Raw genomic sequence first — 18,054 nt, forward strand, 5'->3', positions numbered from 1 at the left:
TGAAATAGCAAAAAGTAATGGATAAACAGTGGGTGGGTGAGGTGGATAGCAAAGGAGCACTTGAGCTCATCTGATAGGACGGTGAGGGAACCACTGATCTACACATATATCCTAACATTTTTTGGTGTTGCTCATGTTTTGACTTTAGTTGAAGGATTGCGTGATCAATAGGCTCGTAAAACCCAAAATGACAAGTTAAAAACAAACATGTTTTTTTTTAGGGTGGATTTCAGGGTACATGTCATAATATTCTCAAAACAAACACAGTGTTATCTTAATGTTACAGGGAGATACCGGACCTACAGGAGAAGATGGATTGCCAGGAGATCCAGTGAGACTCTTTTATGCATTGATTTCTATCCAGTAATGGATGCATGAGATTCCAGCATACAGTGTTGCTGATGCATGTCAGTGTTTGACTTGGATTCTGCTGTTTTCATAGGGACCAAGAGGACCAGCAGGGTTTAAAGGAGAGAAGGTATCGATAAACACTGTGTATAATCTCTTTATCTGCATGCCCATATGATGTCGCTTGACTTGTGTTCAATCTTCAGGGTGACCCATGCGAAGTGTGCCCTGTGCTGCCTGCCGACATGGGCAACACCGTGGCTCTGCAAGGGAAGCCAGGCCTTAAAGGAGAGCCTGGATTACCAGGGATAGGAGAGAGAGGACTTCCTGTAAGTACAACAGTTTGACCGTAATGTCAAACTGTAATGTATTCTGAGCCTGCCCGGAGTGTTCGGTTTAACATTTTTACGATCTCGCTACATGTTTTATTAGGGAGTCGTAGACACAGTCGGAGCTGTAGCTGACGATTGAACCTTGAGCACTTGTTTGATAGTGTATGTATTTTATTTTTCTTATCATTCTGAGGGAAAGGATGGCGTTTACTTTTTCCTTGGGGTTGTATTTGCCCTTGTAATTCTCAGAGTTGCGGCAGCTCAAGGAGACAAAGCCAGATATGCTGTCAAAAGTTTATTCTCCAAGGCAAAGGTCATTTTGTTAATATAATCTTCACGTGTTTTTCTCTCTCTCTGGTGAGTCAGGACGAGGCAGGCTGTGCATTGTGTTTCTCTTTCTGTTCAATCCGCATCTTCCCACTTACTCCACCAGGTGAAATGGGGAATGATTTGTGGGGGAAAAAAGAATATAAATCTAGAGCCTTATGAGATTCTCGGAGCAACGATTTCCAATAATGCCAGCATCCATCTGTCATACCTGGTTAGGGCATAAGGAGAAGGAGGTAGAGCAGCAGAGGGAGAGGGAGGTATGACCTCACTCTAACAAAGTTGAACTAACAACACTCATTCCTGCTCCTCTCTTCTTTTTTCTTTCCCTAAATTTACCAGGGGCCTCAAGGTGCAGATGGCAAGACGGGACAGAAGGTATGAGGTTCACTCCTCACTCATTTACAGCTTATGGTTCATTCATATTCTGTGGCAGTGTGACCTATACATGCTCATCTGCATTCCTCCACATTCAAATATGCTAATATCAGCAGTGCGGGATTCTCTCTCCTTAAGCAGATGCAAGCAAACTAGCTGAAATAAACTCCGCGAAACAGGAAGGGACCAAAGTGCACACGCACACCTTCAGCACTCCGCCAAACAACCACCTTAATAGGTCTATATCCACATGAGAATGAATGTTAAACTGCTCACGTCCACGCACCCACAGCTACCCACTGACGCATTGCTGATATACTCCCACATCTGCCTAACTGCACCGCTGCATGCCTCCTGTGCCCTGTTGAGACATCTCAAAGCAAACCTTCTCCAGGCTGAGCTGGAATTAATTTGCTTTCTTGGGTGTTTTTGGTTGTTCTGCAGGGAGAATCCGGATCAGATGGTGCCAAAGGAGAAAAGGTCAGCTCTGTGTTTTTATTAAGTTTGAGGTTAAACAATTTCTTGTTTAGACTACTTTATTCTGCTGTCAGCGAGACGAAGCACCCTAATTAGTGAACTAAACTCTGTATATATTGGTTAGCCTGAGAGTAATCAATTATGTAGCATTAGTTGAACCTGTCCTGGAGCACCAGAATGTGTTTAAGTTCATTAACCATCTTTGAATGATCTACTTCTGATCTGTCTACATGCTTTAGGGGGAGCCGTGTTCTGCGTGCCCCGCTCTTGGAGATTTAAACGGCAACCTCTTCCCTGATGTCATGACCCAAAACCTGCCGCAGAAGGGCGAGAAGGGAAACATTGGGATTGGACTGCGAGGAGAGAAAGTAAGTGTGTTCTAGTACGAAAAAATGTGATTCCAGCGCTGAATAAAAAACAGTTTGGAATCAGCTCAACTTTATTGTCCCCGAGGGGAAATTTGTCGATTAGTGACAAATCCTCATAAACACAACCAAGGTGAAAACAATAACAAACAGTATTATCTTGTTATTGTTGGAGGATATTGGTCACACTGACACAAAACAATATTTAACCGACATGGTTGAATGAAACTGATTGGGTTTGACTGTATGTCTTTCTTTTCTGATTTGTTAATATAAGTGCGTTTGCTAGCATGTGTGAGCAATGATAAACACCTTCATTAAAATGATGCATTGTTCACTCTTTCTGCTCCACAGGGGGAGTCAGGTTTGCCTGGCTTTAAAGGAGACAAGGTAAGTAACATAAAAAGAAACAGGACTGAGGGTAGGTGACCTCAATAGCAGACTAGGCTTACATAAGGGGAACTCACTCAGTAGGTTGCTGAATGGGGCTCTTAATAGACTTCATGAGGAAGATAATCACAGCAGTGCTCTAATTCTAGCGCCCAAAACTGTCTGCCATAGGGATTTTACTCAGCAGGGAAGTTCTTCATGAAAAGCTTAGGTAGTGAAAAAACAGAATCATTTGACATGGCTGCCTGTAGGGTGCTCCTCACACTGAAATATGAATTACCTATTTAAAAGACCCATCCATTTTTATCAATTTGTGAAATTCAGATACTGTGGTAATTCTTTTATTTGTCTGCAGGGAAGTGCAGGCAGCAAAGGAGCTGATGGGAAGCCGGTAAGTTCAGATACAGGTCTTTGGAACAGAAAGCTTCACATCCTGATTCGATGATGTTGTTAAATGAAATGTGTCCATATGACAGGGAAAACCTGGACCAAGGGGACCCATTGGCAAGGATGGACAGAGAGGCGAAAAGGCAAGAGAATAAAGTGGCAAACCTTACTGTGACGCTTTCTGGATTTTAGCCTCAATGGCTTTCCAGTAAGGAAAGTCCAGTGTTGTTTTCTCTGTAGTCAGGGTTGTTTCAGGAGTGTACTGCATTAGTTATAAAATCGTGTACAAGATAGAGACATCACCCTTTCACAAGCAATCAAGAATGATCATGCAGCAGAGTAGTCAAGTCATTACCATGTTAGCTTCTACATGCACATTTTTAGTGATCAGAAGTGAAGCAATTTGCTGCAAACCAGTAAAATTACTATTTGGAAGTTAACTTATATGTGGCACTCCAACGTTTTCTGCCACACATCGCTCCTTGATTGACATCTGTCGGCTCGTGCTCGCTAACATGACACATGGAATTCCATTGAGAAATGGCAGCTAGCAACAGGAATAACACCAACACACGCTACACAAAATTAGCTTTTGCAGGTGAGTTAGTAAGAGATTGCCTTTGTGTCCCAAACAATCAGCGTGCAGCATGAGTACAGGCACAGAATCCCCCTCATGCACGCAGCATTTGCATAACATAAATGTTGGCATATATTAAATACTGCTATATGCCCACACAGGTGAACAACAGAAGCCCCTTCATTCTAAATATTATATTAGTCAACATCAGCATGTATGAACCAAAAACCACAATCAGTCGAAATGTACCAAACACTGTTTATGCCGGATCTGTTACATTAGTGCAAAACCTTCTATTATGAGGCTGCAGAATATACAGGCAAAGCTTCACTTAAAAGGAACCGTTTCAATACGGGATTTAATAAGTATTATTGTCAGCTACAGGGGATCATGAACAGAGGCTTTGCAAACCTGATTGTGATTTTTTTTTTTTTTTTTTTTTTTTCGAAAAGTTTCCTTCTTGGGATATTTTCCACATTTTCCACATGTTACTTGATTTATGCAGCAGTATGCACAAACACCTCACAGTAATATTTCTCAGAAACCCATCTATATGTGCATATTTTCTGACAACGCCGTTTAATACTTTATCTCATTCCAGGCCACTTTAATATTGTATTTATCCTTTGGCAGGGGGAGCAAGGTCTGCCTGGTCTTGGCCTTTCTGGCCCTAAGGGTGAAAAGGTAAGCCTACAATTAGCCTTTGCATCTTACAGCTGGATTGACATGCAAACTAACCTTCCTGACTCCCTGCCCTTCCTCAGGGCGAGTGTGGCTTGTGCCAGCCGGCCGAGGCTGGGAGCGGACCCGCCGGCATCAAAATGCCCGAGGGAACACGAGGCAAGCCAGGCGAACCAGGTCCTCCAGGTCCACCCGGACCTCCAGGTCTTGGAGCTGTTGGCAAACAGGTTAGGTTGCTCTTTGAGGAAAAGGTGGCCAGCACAAGAAATGAAGAAGCTTAATCAATTTCAACTTATACAAAAGTGTGCAGGCAGCTTTTTGAAATCAAGATCTTGGTTTATCTTAGATCCTTTAAATCTGTTTGAAGTGCTTGCACTGTTGTCTTGTTTGCAGTGGAAGCAAACCAGGGAGATTGGTCAAAAGGGCTAGAAAAGTGACTGATGCTATCCCTGCACTCACAGCGCTGCATACTGCAAACACAGAGAAACACACAGTATGAACTGTCAGATTCATTCAGATTGTTCAGAAAGTCTTGGACCTCTCAAGACTTTCTTGGTCTGTCCTGTAGAGGGCACTGTGATGCTCTCTGAGCCCTTAAAGAACAAAGGACTCCTCTCTCCCTGCTGCTTAAATTGACATGGAATTGTTAAGGGTTTGCACTTTCTATTTTGATAACTCACTTCATGTTGGAGTTTAATAAGTTATTGACTTCCTTTCTGATCTTACAGAATCGTTTGAATTGTATATTGTATTATTGCCACCATTTGCTTTATTGTGCTGTACATTACACATTGTCTTTTTATGCTTGTATTGCATTGTATTGTTTACATACTCATGTGCATTTACTCTGAAAAACCTGAATGAAACAATCCAGCCTGACTGAATGAACATGAGTGCTGTAGCATAGAACCAGAAACGGAAACATTATCTGACAGAATCCTTCAATAGTTTAAACAGCAGAGGTTTACACCACCGCTGTCAAAATTATCTGTGTGTTGTCTTCACACACATTCCATGAAACCAAAGCGGTGAAACAGATTAAGCGGCATCTGGATGAGTGAAAAGTATGAGATGCTGAAAGATTTCACCTCAAGGGCGAATCAAACGTAATGCTTATTATACAAATAGGATATGCAGGGATTGTCGTCTTACTGCACAATTGTTACTTGCTTTAAATGACACTGAAGTAAAATAAATCTCTGTTGGATTCTGTCACCCCTCCCAGTTGCATGCTGTGTGCCTTTGGTTAGGTTGATGGCAACAGTTACCTGAATGGATAGAGTCTGCACATGTGTTTGATAGCATGGGTGTGTGCATGAGCCGCACACCTGCACACACATCATGTATCTGCATGCATTTGTACATCACCTTCTGTTTGCTTACACAGGGCCCACCAGGTGTTGCTGGTCCACCTGGAGAGAAGGTAAGTTTCCCACCAAAGTTTCTTATAGATCTTCTGTCTATTAAAAGTTCTTGTATATGTGTATTTCCATACACTGTATATACCACCCAGCAACAAATTCCCTCCACATTGAACGGCCGAGATGTTAGCTGAGGAAGTAAATTCAATAAATCACTGTCTCTTGGGCATTCTGTGCAGTTTTTAAATAACTCACTGTCTACATACCAAATCAGCCCTAACCTGGAGGAAGTAGACTATTTGGAGTCACTGGTGGCCTTTAGAGATTGAGTCAGGCTCCCTTAACTAATCTGACATCTACTGGGACCAAGAATGTCTGCAGGAGAATCACTCCACTTGGTAGTGAATAATATTTCAAAGAGCACAGGAGCTCTGCTTTATTTCAGGTCACTAAGTGTGTCTTTTGGACCGTTCGCATTACTTTACCGAAAACACTGGGAAATAAATCTGCCATCAACAGAGCCAGGCCATTTTAAATTACAATGAAGCTCTCCTTGTCTTGGACTTCAAAACAGAGGCAGACCGACACAGGATTTTTAAGGCTAAAGCCATTATCAGCATTTGAAGCAGCATGAATAAATCTCCTAATGAAACACAGAAACTAAAATCATCCAATAACAATAAAAGTCATTTCACTTTCATAATGGAGCTACAGAACAGATTAGAGAGGGATTTTTTACTGCTAAACAAACATCTTAGATTCAGTGTTTCTCGCCAAAAACTCATTGTGTTTGGTGCATCCCTTCCTCATCAAACATTTGCGTTGTCGATTTCTTTAATGTTTGAAATCCTGCATTATTTCCATCTCTGTTTACTTGCTAGCAGTCTTCCTCTTGACTGCCTTTGTCATTGCTTCTTTTCATGGTGCAATCAGTGGAGCCGCTAATGAAAACATTACTCCATAGCACTGCGAGTGGTCAAAAACTCCACAGGGCACCTTTAATGTTAGTACTGTGAAAGCTACAGTACATACTGTAGAGTTGACTGTCATGGCCTCTCATCATCATATTTTAATGTTACCAGGGTGAAAAAGGAGATCAAGGAGATAAGGGAATGGATGGAGCTCCTGGAGCCCCAGGACTGCCTGGAGAGTCTGGTCGGGATGGACTAATGGGCTTGAAGGGAGAGAAGGTACAGAGGACCTGAAATGTTACGTCAATCAGCTTTGCTGCAGCTTATTTTTCCTCTGCCTGATTTAATCCAGACAGTTGCCGTGTCCATTGTAAAGGGCTCACGGTACAAAAGCAGCCATGTTGTCTTCACAGACTGTATTCAAGATCAATGTAGATTTGATGTCTTACATGCCACCCGTCCCACTTTTGAACAATGGTGGTTTCCTGTGGTTAAAAATGGTGGCACTGTTATTTTTTAACTTTAGGTCGATTGTTCCTAAAGGTCCCTGGATCATGCTTTACACTTGTTGTGTTTTCCCAGGGTGACGCTTGTACCAGCTGTTCATCTCAGGGCACTCTGATGGGTGATGGTGTAGCTGTGCAAGGCCCTAAAGGAGAGAGAGGAGAACCTGGTGCTCCAGGAGAAGGAAAGCCTGGCAAAAATGTGAGGAAGTTCTGTTGTTATTTATGTATTTATTTCCTGACTTCTGGCTCTCTGTTCTATCAGAGTTGCTGATATTGATATTACATTTGTATCCTCTTGTGTTTTCTTTTCAGGGAAAACCAGGCTTGCCTGGTGTGCAGGGTCCTGCTGGTCCCAAAGGAAGCAAGGTGTGAATGTCCATTCATTGTATTATCATGTTTATAAATCCATATGGAGGATTGTGTCTGCTCGTGTATCACTGACAGACTGACTTGTCTATGCCCCCTGTAGGGAGAAGCTGGAGTTGCAGGTGTCGGCTATGCAGGACCACAAGTAAGACTGATGTGTCCTTAAAAGACACATCTGGAACTATAAAAAAAAAGTTTTATGTGGCACACTTCTGTCATGCTAAACATACACACAGCTCCTAGATGGATGCGGTCCTGTTGTGATCTCACTAATGAACACCATATCCTGCCATGGTATCAGAGTTTCACTGCCTCTTAGATCTAACAATATAGTCAGGAGGTTGTAAATAACCATTTAAAAATAATCCTGGGCCATTCCCTCTGAAATGCTTTGGTTCATTGTGGAATCTTTGTTGCTTTGCCGACATGAGAAAGTCAGTCCTTCCCTACTCCTCCGCTGTAAAACATCTCTCGTCACCGTCTTGCTCTTGTTCTTTTTGCTTTGTTTTTAATTATTTAATAGGGTGAAGAGGGACCAAGAGGGCTCCCTGGACTTGTCGTAAGTTCCCCTCATATTTCTAAAGTCTTCACTACATACCTGTATTCAGATTTTGGTCTAATGTGTGTGTTTTGTGCAGGGACCTCCTGGAGCCAGAGGACTGACTGGCCCTGTTGGCCCTGCAGGTGAAAAGGTAGCATAAATGAGAGAGGCAGAAGCCTAACTTATTGTTGCATGTACCTAAATGTACCTTTTTTGTTTGAAACAATGAATCCAAGTGTTTCCTGCTCATAGGGCTCCACTGGAGATGCCGGGCCTCCAGGACCACAGGGGCCTGCGGGCGCTGGAGTGGCAGGGCCCCCGGTAGGACATTAATGCAAATTTTGCATATGCATATGGGCATACAGTGTCGTGCTGTTATCTTGTCAAACACTGTTTTCTATTTACTTTTTCACCCACAGGGCAGAGATGGAGCCCCTGGCTCTCGAGGACTGCCAGGAGCTGATGGCAGACCTGTGAGCTGTCTTATTCCTTTGTTATCTTAAGCGTGGGTCACATTTGCATGTTTTTGTAAACGAGCATCAGCAAGTCGAGGAGATGTTCAAGAAATTTCAGCTGAAAACTTGCATGGTTGCGCCTGTGTTAGCTTCTGCCCAGAGTTTTAATTTTCTTTGAGCTTCTTTGGGAATTGTCCTTGATTTAGGCATCATTTGTAACCAAGGATGTCTGCCTCGATCCATAACAGAGGCAGTGTCTGCTCCCATCTCATCCTCTGTCCCCTGATCTACGCTCAGCTCACTGCCCCGTGAGCTTTCTTCTAGAACAACAAAGCAAGAGTAACCAAGTGTTTGTGTGTGTGTGTGTGTGTGTGTGTGTGTGTGTGTGTGTGTGTGTGTGTGTGTGTCTTTCTCTGTTTGTGTGCATTTGTGCTGTCTCCTTCTCTTGCAGGGACTTGATGGAGCTAAGGGGGACAAGGTAAGTCTACCGTTTTGTTTGGATGAAGGGATCTGGAGGGGTTTGAATATAAGGGGGTGGAACAGATGGTAATCGCAAGAGATGGTTCAACAGCCCCCCCCGCGCCTCACACACGCACACACGCACGCACAAACGTGCACTGACACACACATGCACACATGCCTCGGGGCACAGATAGAGTAGCAGCAGAGGTGACGAGTGTACTGTTGCTGGCAGACAAGAGGAGTTTCGGGGGCCTAAAGAGAGCAAGTGTGTGAGACTATTAATTACCACATTCATCAGAGCCACCAGTCCAGAATGTCACTGAGAGGGTGGGAGAGATGAAGAGGCAGCGGAGGCAGCGCTTAAGGGTCTGGAGGAGTGTGAGATGTGGGACAGGAGCCCACAGTTATAGAGGAGAAAAGAGAGAACGAGCCAAATAGGTAACATTTTGCAGAGGATTCAGAATCTTTATTCAGTGTATTCATACAGAGTCTGGAGCGATCTTGGAGAGCTCATATATGTTGTAAAAACCTGACTTTAGAGGAAAGTAGCAGGATAGGTGTGTAATTGGGGATATCATGCAGGCTCTTCCGATTATAGATGTTAGGTGAATTACACCTTTCTTTACATCATTGTACCATGCAATCACTGTGTCCTTGCACTTAATTTCCCTGGCGTGGGATGAATAAAGTTTTATCTTATTGTATCTTATCTACTTTAAGGTTTTAGAGGCAAATCCATGCAATGTAATGCTTTAAGTTCACAAAGTGGCATAAAAAATTGTTCATGGCACTTCATCCCCCGCAGTTCAGAATGTCTTTGTGATGCATGAGACTTCAGGATTTAGCAACGGTGCACAAAAGAGCCCTGAATGCCAAAGAGTTCTGACTTTCTTACAGTAACTAGAGTAGTTTTAATGTTGAATGAGGACTCGGTTTTGCAGCCTATGCTTAAAATTGTGCAAAGAGTTTCACTTTATCTTTTTCGTGGGTCTTTTTTGATGTATATTTTAGGGTGACCCTGGAGAGTGCAACTGCATAGTCCCAGTGCACACGGGCGTAGGCGGACCTGTGAGTACATGCATGCACACACACACATGAAATAAACCCATGTAAGCATACAATTACTTAAATCCAGAGAACTGTTGCGGCACAACAGGAGTCTGAAAACACATTGACTCTCAGGGGGTTTATTATGACTCCACAGGGGACATGTTGAGAAAAATGTTCATGCTCAGTTATTTTCCACATTTGTTGTTATTATCCTTAACTTCACACTGTGCACTTTCTGGATATTCTGTTTGTGCGAGCACTGGTGCTGCTCTGATTTTGACTACTTTTGCCTTCCAGGGAGCTCCAGGAACTGCGATAAACATGTGGCAGCCCGGGCCTCAGGTCTGATCTGTCAGCCAGCAGTCCTAACTGATAACTTTGGCTTTGTTTGCAAGCTTTCTGTCATTACCTTGCAAAGTTTCTTTGGAAAATCACAGACTTCTTCAGCTGTGTTTGACTATGAATGTGTGATGTCATTTGTGGCCTTGTCTTTGTGTGTCGTAGGGCCCACCAGGACCTCCTGGCCCCCCTGGCCCACCTGGGCCTCAGGGTGTCATTGGCGTCCAAGGACCACAGGTAACAGAAAGTGGCCGCTGGATGGTGAGGCGGGTCTCTCTTCAGTTCAATGCAGTAGCTGTTCCATCAGCCTGGATTGAATTATAAGCTACTTATGATGAAGGCTCTCAGCTTGGGCATTTGGGGTACTTCAGAAAGGCAATGCTTTGCCATGCTTTCCACTCAGGATCAAATGATAAATGCACTAACCCCTCTGGTGTTTTAACCCATGTGGGAAGCAACTGAGCAGGCTTTGGGAATGTCCGTCAAGACATGAACAGTTATTTGAAGGTCTTGTTTAAAATTTGAATTAAACAAATATTGCAAAGCATATTTCAAAGTACCGGTTTGGTGGCTTTCTAAAATTTGTAATTCAAGCAGACCTTCAAATAAAGTGTTTCTGTGATCTGTGTTGCAAGAGTCAAAGGAGTAAGAAGTGGTGATGTTAACTTGATGGGGTAACTTGTCTTTGACAAGGCAAGAATCGCTGAACACAAAATAGTACTTCATACAAATATACCTTCAAATCACTGAATTCGGTCAGATTTTGAGATTTTTGAAGCTTTTTTAAGACAACAAGAAGGAACAGGTTTGATCATTTTGACCCTGACCCTTTGACTCTGGTGGAGATGGGAGTGGCTACCCCTTGATTGGCAACAAACCAGTTCAACCTCAGTTCCTTCTTTCAGGGTATCCCTGGAAACGACGGGATACCGGGGAACCCGGGTTTGCCTGCATACATCGTAAGTAATATGAGAGAAAAGGAGAAGACGCGGCTTGTATCTAGTGATTCAAACTCTGGGCCCTTATGTAAACTTGATGCAAAAGCCCAAACAAACGCAGGCATCAGGAACTGGGATTTCTAGAAGAGCAGTCAAGAAGGTCCCGTACTTAATTTACTCAGTAACTTTTCAATAAGTCAAAAGTTGTTCATTTATGGAAATTAAGTAATAGAAGAATATGATTTGGATCAAAATTTGGCATCAGTGTGCTGCTGTGTCCCGTTAAAGAGGGAGTCGATATCTATTTATGGATTACTGTGGAAGTGGACATAAGGCTTAGGCACATGCCTCCATATTTCATGATGACTGAGATGTATTACTTGAAGCACATGCAGAAATTTCGCAGACTACATATGCATATTAAGAGTTTTAGGCTGTCGTGCATCTGGCTTCAGGTCTGTGGATACAGCTAGTTTATATACAGTAAGTGCAGAGCGACGTGGAGGTGGAGCATTGTGAAGTTATCTGTGGATTCTTTTTTCGTCTGGTGTCAGTGTTGTTTCTTTGAAGTCTGCTGATGGTTTAATTTCGTTAAGGGAACATCAGTGCTGATCCCCAGTCAGCACTCAAGGGGAACTTCACCTTCAGCACAGGAATTATGGTGTTTCCAAAGGGAGTTTAATGGAGGAAAGGGAGGTCCTGGAAAATCAGTCGAGCATTCTGTAGAAAGGTGTTGATTGATGGCATAAGGAGCACCTCTGTTGATAGAATCACTGCAGTGTTACACATCCAAACAGCCATGATCTGTATTTTTAATGGATCAAGGGTGAAAGGATGAGATGCACAGAAATCTGGAGTGGAACCTCTGACCAAATGCAGTATTGCTCAGTATTCCCAATATCAGAAGTTTGACTGTAGTGGAAGAGTTGGCTCCTTCTGCCCTCGAAACACTCGTGTTCACACACATGTCCAGACTCAGTTTGGCCTTAAAGTTGGTGTTAACCTGCAATGCCTCTTTCTTTGATGGCTCTGCAGGTATTCTGTCCGAAAACAGCTTCTTTTTTGAAACATTGAAAAGTGTAGCTCAGCAAACCACAAAGTTAGAAATTTGAAAAACCCTTTCGAGTGTAGCAGAAGTGAACATTGCACAGTGACATATAATTATAGAGAACAGCCAATAGCGTGCAGCATAAAATAGCCTTTCTGGCTAATGCCTGCAGTTTGAACAATGTCAAATGGGATTGTAATGACTTTGAAACCAGGCCAGGTGCTATTGACAGACTCCCTCAGTGGAAAGGGTCCCACTGCTTTGACACGGAGCAGACCGCCTTCCACAGTAAATGTGATTGGGCTTGTAGAGTGAGAAGTTTTATTTCAGAACCTGCTATATAAAGACATTGTGGTATTTGTCTCTTTTTTTTGTGTGTGTGTGTTTTTGTTTTTGTTTTTTTTTTCCCCCACTTGCACATATCCTGTATGTGTGTGTATGTGTTTGTACAGTGTGTATGGGTTGAGCCATTCATGTGTCTGTGTCTGTTTCTGGTGCAGACATTTCTGGAGCTCTCGACAGAACTTTCTCAGCTGGACTGACGTTTTGTTGTCTTTCTGGTGTTTATCTGCTGTATACACTGTAGAGCCTAATTCTAATAAACACAGGGCTGTGCATGGTGCAGTGAGAAGCATAGGCCACTGTATTTAAATGTGTAAAATAAATTAGCTTTTTACAGAAAATACATTCTAAAATTAGAGCTCTAGAAGGATTATGTAAAAAAAAAAATACTGAATACTGAAAAATACTGAAAATACTAAAAAATAAATTCCCGGAAAATGTTTTAGAATTGGAAAGCAATGAATCTTAAATTGAAACTGATACGATACTACCGTGGTGTTAACAAATATTCATTTCTAGTCTGAACAGGCCTCTTGCATGAGGGCTAAAATGTCCTCAGGTCTGCCTCCTCAGTAATTTATTTTGTTTTGACATTGAACAGAATGAGATGGTCCCACACAGACATATTGTTCGCAAAGGTTGTGGCAGTTTGTAGCAGGTTTTTTCAGACTCAGCAAATTGCAATACAAATATCTTGTGCCACAGTATAAAAAGGACAATGCTTTCATTTCATTATATGACAGTTGCAACGAAGTCAATGAGACAGTGTTTGATTTGCTAAGTATATACTGTAAGTTATTGGAAAGTGTTTGTGTCTTAAATCAGAGCAATAGACTTTTGTCCCTGCAAACATTCAACTTGTCAAAAGACAGAACTTTTTGATCACGGCTGCTTTCCACCCAAGTGTTCACTCACTGTGTGCTGATTGGTACAGTACACTATTTTGGCAGTTTTCACGTAAAAATACATCCGTCAAACTGCAACTTTGAAAAGCTGCTGCCTCAAATTCAGACAAATAGCAAAGAGAAAGGAAGATTTAACACCCCATTTTTTTTTAGATTTTCTGAGATGTCCCAGTTCAGTTTTTCCATGTATGAGTTGGTCCTTCACTTACTCTCAATGCGTGCAGTACGTTGTTTGGAGGAATAATAGTGTCCATCAGCATTTAAGGATCATACAAATAGCGTATCCACATTGACATCTTTGCACAAACATGTCCTGGTTAAAATTATTATGCAGCACAAGGAAGCGTCCTCATCATGTTGAGTCATGAGTACACAAAACTCAAAATCCCTCTCAGCGTTCATGACAGACTTTGATACATAACAGTGGGAGGAAGCATCGGCCTTTACTTTACTTTCATGTTATTTGAACTTCTTATGATGTGATGTACAGTCATGACATTGGTAAAGGAACCATACCTCATCTCAGCGCTGTTTGTGAATCATATTTGGAGAAGAACATTGAGAAACTGTGTTTTGGTTCATTGAATTTTGAAGGAAATAGCAGATTTAGATCATAACAGTTTCCCTTAATTATCGTCGTTGATGCCATAAGGTTCTTAAATGAATATTAATTTAATTTCTTTTTCCATGGCGCCTCTGTAGAACCCCATTGGACCACACCTGCTGCCTCAAGACTCCACTGGAGGACATGGTGATGTAAGTTCATGAGTGAAAATGAATTCTGGGGAATAGGGTTTCATTGTCCTCAGTGACTTTCCTTTCCTTTTGCCCTGCCACTTTTTGGCAACTGTTGTTGTACGCGTGTGTCTTCAGGGGGACTGTGGTGAGGGCTGTTCCCAAGGGTTGCCGGGGGTGCCGGGCACGGCTGGTGCCAAGGGAGAAAAAGGAGACGAGGGCAAGCCTGGTGTAAACCCCTTGGACAACTGTGACAGGGTGAGACTTTGAGGGGCTGGGAGTTTCTAGTCGAAACATTTTCAGCTTCGCTTTGTCATTCTCCATTCCCAGAATCATCTGCAACGTCACCAAATGTGCAGTCGCTGTGTTTGTTCCTGTGCTTTGGTGAATGCAGAATGGCAATCCCTCATTCTGCATTGCTTTCAAGTTTGCATGGCTTGATGTGAGAAGCTATCGGTCTGACAGCAGCAGCAAGGCACTGCTCTGATTACTTATTCTTTTGTCTGCTTCCAGTGTCTGGAGAAACTGCAGAGAGAGCAGGCAACACAACCAGAGGTCAGTTGAGCTCATCGTCATATTCTGAGAAGATGCACACCTTCACAGAGACGTATATGCACATTTCCTGGTGTTTTATGTTTTTGCCTCATAGGACGGTCGATCCTGCACAGGAGTACCTGGAGCTCCAGGAATGCCTGGATCACCAGGATCAAGAGGAGAGCCGGTGAGTCTGTTTTCTCATGTACAGACTATTGATTTGATAAACCTTTTTATCATTTATATATCTCATTCTTTCTTTCTTTTTACCACAGGGTGCACAAGGAGATCGAGGCCAAGCAGGAATACCAGGAAACATTGTGAGGCTTTGTCCAACCTCAGTATTCAGCATGTCTGCCTCCTGCTGAAACATAACTTTTAACTTTCATGAAGAGTGTTTTTAGTAGAGAAACCTGAATATTTTGCCATGGTTTGATTTAAGACACATCTTTTCCTGTTAATAGCGAGAGTGCACATGTACATGTACAGATTTCTAAAGTTTTCCACTAATTCGAACACATCCTTCTCCAATTTACCACTCATGCAAAAATGTTTCAAAACTACAAAGTGCATTCTAGTCAAAACCTTTGGATGTGATGTGACTTGAGAGCTTGTGTTTGACACGTTCCATGCTTTCACAGCACCCCCTACTGGCGTGAGTGAAAGTGTCGCACACTCTGGCCCATCACACTCACTTCTTAAATAATGATTTAAAGAAACACACACTAGCCCCTGTGCAGTGTTGCAGTATTATCTTAACTGTGAGGTTGAAACCTCCTTTAATCAGGTGTAAAGTGACCTTATGTTCATCTTGTCTCTTGTGTTTCACTGTTTTCTGTCCACAGGGACCTCCTGGTTTCCCAGGTCCTCAGGGCCCATCTGGTTTAACTGTAAGTTCTTTCACACGTCCTGCTTCATTTTCAGATTTTTGGTCTCTTGCTCTATTTCAATTAATGATGGAAGAAGTACTCAGATCTTTTAATCAAGTACCAATATAAAAAAAATCTTTATATATCTAATGAATTAAAGTACAGATAGAGATATATCATCAATTAAACAGGCTTTAAGCAGCAAAGTGAAAGTACTAGTTCCGCAAAGGAAAGGCCCCCTGTAACTGATTTATAATTATATATGGCATTATTAAATTGTTCATAGTGATGCATCAGTGCATGCAGCATTTTACTGTTGTAGCTCATTTATATACAGTTTAGTGCAAGTTGGTGCCCTTTGGCCAAAGGTTCAAAGGGCACCGACATAAAAATCTAGGGGGTTGTGAGGGCAGGACAGAAAACGAATAACGTTCAGCCACACAAGACTGTTTTCATTCTTTTCTGATCTTTGCTTTTTCTGTGTATATTAAGTAATATAATAAACATCTGAGAAGTTCAGAGGAGAAATTACTCCTTGAAAACTGAAAACAACTACTAAAAGGCAGGCTTAATATTAATATCATACATTATTTCATGATATATCATATATATGATATACTCTGAAACTTAACTAGTATCTATAGCTGTCAAATAAATGTAGTGGACCACAATGCTACAATATTTTGGGATGAAATGTAATAAAGTGGCATTGAATAGAAATAGTAAAGTATCAAGTGCCTCAGAATTGTACGCATACTTGAGTAATTGTACTCCCCACCTCTGATTTCACTATCTAATCTGCTCATCTCTGCTTTTTGGCTTCTTCAAATACCGATCATCTCTCTCCTCAGTCAAACAGCCTTGATTATACTGTCTTCGCCATGTCTGCGTCCTCCCTGCTTCCCTCCGTGGCTCTTTAATGAAAGTTATTTCAGATGAAGAAACGGTTTGGCCGTCTCTTTCTCCAGTTGTTCAATTATTCCCCCGTCTAAGTGATGGAGAGCGGAGCTGCTTTGCAGACAGGGCCGCCCTCCCCCTCTCCCACCTCATACAGATTTATTGTTTTAGGAGAATAGAGATGCTAAATGGACGAGCTGTGTGAGCGCTGCGTGGAATCCATTTGCAGCGTAGCAGCACTTTATAGCAGGTGTTAGCATCTGCTGTGTGCGGCGGTGTGTCCGTTTGTGAGGGAGAGGGAGAGAAGTGTGACCCTGCTGCCTCATATATTACTTATATGCAGTGGTGAGGAAGTTACTCACAATGATCAGCTACTAATTAGTTTCTCCTCAGTTTGATCAATTAGTAATTACTTTCTCTTAATTACAACCCTCAGTAATCATTTGAATAACTAATCATACAACCAAATCTATCTCACAAGGTTATTCTTAGCATTTTTTAAAGCCCAGCTTTATTGATTTATTTATTCTAATGTGAATTCATGTGAATAAACACTTAATTCTCACTCTCATTTGCCACCATTTTAAAATAACATGAATCTCCACTTCTTAGCGCCCAGCTTCCATGGACATTCATTTTTTTTTTTTCCCGCACTCAACTGTCTTGTGCTTACAAGAACTGTTGCTAGGCAACACATCACAGATGCATACTAGTATTTATGTTAAAACACTGTTCAGTATTCAATTAACAAACTGTGAAATATAAGTAGCTTTTTAATACATCATGGAATCCGTCTGGAATGTGATCCCAGTGTTCTTCTGCTCTGTAGGACATTATCTGCTCATTGTCTTTGTTTGTGTTGGTTTGTTTGATGGTAAAGAGTACTTAATGAGGATGTGGGCAGCTTTGGTCAAATGCACCTGAATCTGCAACACAATGACAAGAAGGGAAGGGAAGGGAAGGGAAGGGATAAAGATGAGGGAAGATATATTTGGAAATCTGTATCATTTGTGAGGAAAAACATGAAGAATTCACCAGCCCACTGGGAAGAGCAGACAAGCAGTTTCTGAATATCAGCTTTACACGCTTGAATCACCGTCCTGAGCCGTCATGGAGGTCTAGAGCAGAGGACAAAAGCAAATGTGGGCAATCTCGAAGGGGGAGCAGTTAGCTGTTTCCTGTCGTCGATATTGACTCGCCTCGTCCTTGGCTCATTTCCCACCTCTCTCCCTGACATACATATCGCATCCTTCATTTTCCACAGGGTCAGCAGGGTGAGCGAGGGCCACCTGGCCTCCCCGGAATGAAGGGCGAGCAGGTATCTGCCAATCAACTTCCTGGAATGATATTATGGGGGGAAATAACTGCCTTCTCTGTTTGATTGATTGTATGATCTTTACCTCAGGGCCCTCCAGGGACGAACGGGTATCCAGGAACCATGGGACCACCTGGGCTGCCTGTGAGTTACTCTCAGTGCCTCATTATGAGGGACTATGGGACTGACAGCAATCTGACAGCTTTAACTGACAGAGA

General features: G+C 42.4%; 1 protein-coding gene across 1 annotated transcript in view; it reads left to right on the plus strand.

The window, feature by feature from the left end:
- col16a1 (collagen, type XVI, alpha 1) overlaps positions 1-18,054 on the plus strand; it is a 64,046-nt gene that overhangs the window by 33,793 nt on the left and 12,199 nt on the right. Inside the window, exons 18-50 of the mRNA XM_070985397.1 lie at positions 287-331; positions 443-478; positions 555-677; positions 1,350-1,385; positions 1,830-1,865; positions 2,102-2,230; positions 2,582-2,617; positions 2,973-3,008; positions 3,094-3,147; positions 4,215-4,265; positions 4,346-4,489; positions 5,650-5,685; positions 6,706-6,813; positions 7,117-7,239; positions 7,353-7,406; positions 7,510-7,551; positions 7,930-7,965; positions 8,045-8,098; positions 8,200-8,268; positions 8,367-8,420; positions 8,854-8,880; positions 9,876-9,932; positions 10,212-10,256; positions 10,419-10,490; positions 11,159-11,212; positions 14,189-14,242; positions 14,360-14,479; positions 14,735-14,776; positions 14,871-14,942; positions 15,031-15,075; positions 15,601-15,645; positions 17,786-17,839; positions 17,927-17,980. Coding sequence (XP_070841498.1) covers positions 287-331; positions 443-478; positions 555-677; positions 1,350-1,385; positions 1,830-1,865; positions 2,102-2,230; positions 2,582-2,617; positions 2,973-3,008; positions 3,094-3,147; positions 4,215-4,265; positions 4,346-4,489; positions 5,650-5,685; positions 6,706-6,813; positions 7,117-7,239; positions 7,353-7,406; positions 7,510-7,551; positions 7,930-7,965; positions 8,045-8,098; positions 8,200-8,268; positions 8,367-8,420; positions 8,854-8,880; positions 9,876-9,932; positions 10,212-10,256; positions 10,419-10,490; positions 11,159-11,212; positions 14,189-14,242; positions 14,360-14,479; positions 14,735-14,776; positions 14,871-14,942; positions 15,031-15,075; positions 15,601-15,645; positions 17,786-17,839; positions 17,927-17,980 — 2,043 coding nt within the window. The remainder of the gene's footprint in view (positions 1-286; positions 332-442; positions 479-554; positions 678-1,349; positions 1,386-1,829; positions 1,866-2,101; positions 2,231-2,581; positions 2,618-2,972; positions 3,009-3,093; positions 3,148-4,214; positions 4,266-4,345; positions 4,490-5,649; positions 5,686-6,705; positions 6,814-7,116; positions 7,240-7,352; positions 7,407-7,509; positions 7,552-7,929; positions 7,966-8,044; positions 8,099-8,199; positions 8,269-8,366; positions 8,421-8,853; positions 8,881-9,875; positions 9,933-10,211; positions 10,257-10,418; positions 10,491-11,158; positions 11,213-14,188; positions 14,243-14,359; positions 14,480-14,734; positions 14,777-14,870; positions 14,943-15,030; positions 15,076-15,600; positions 15,646-17,785; positions 17,840-17,926; positions 17,981-18,054) is intronic.

Source organism: Chaetodon trifascialis, chromosome 17 (genome assembly GCF_039877785.1).
Source record: "Chaetodon trifascialis isolate fChaTrf1 chromosome 17, fChaTrf1.hap1, whole genome shotgun sequence".
Taxonomy (NCBI): Eukaryota; Metazoa; Chordata; class Actinopteri; order Chaetodontiformes; family Chaetodontidae; genus Chaetodon; species Chaetodon trifascialis.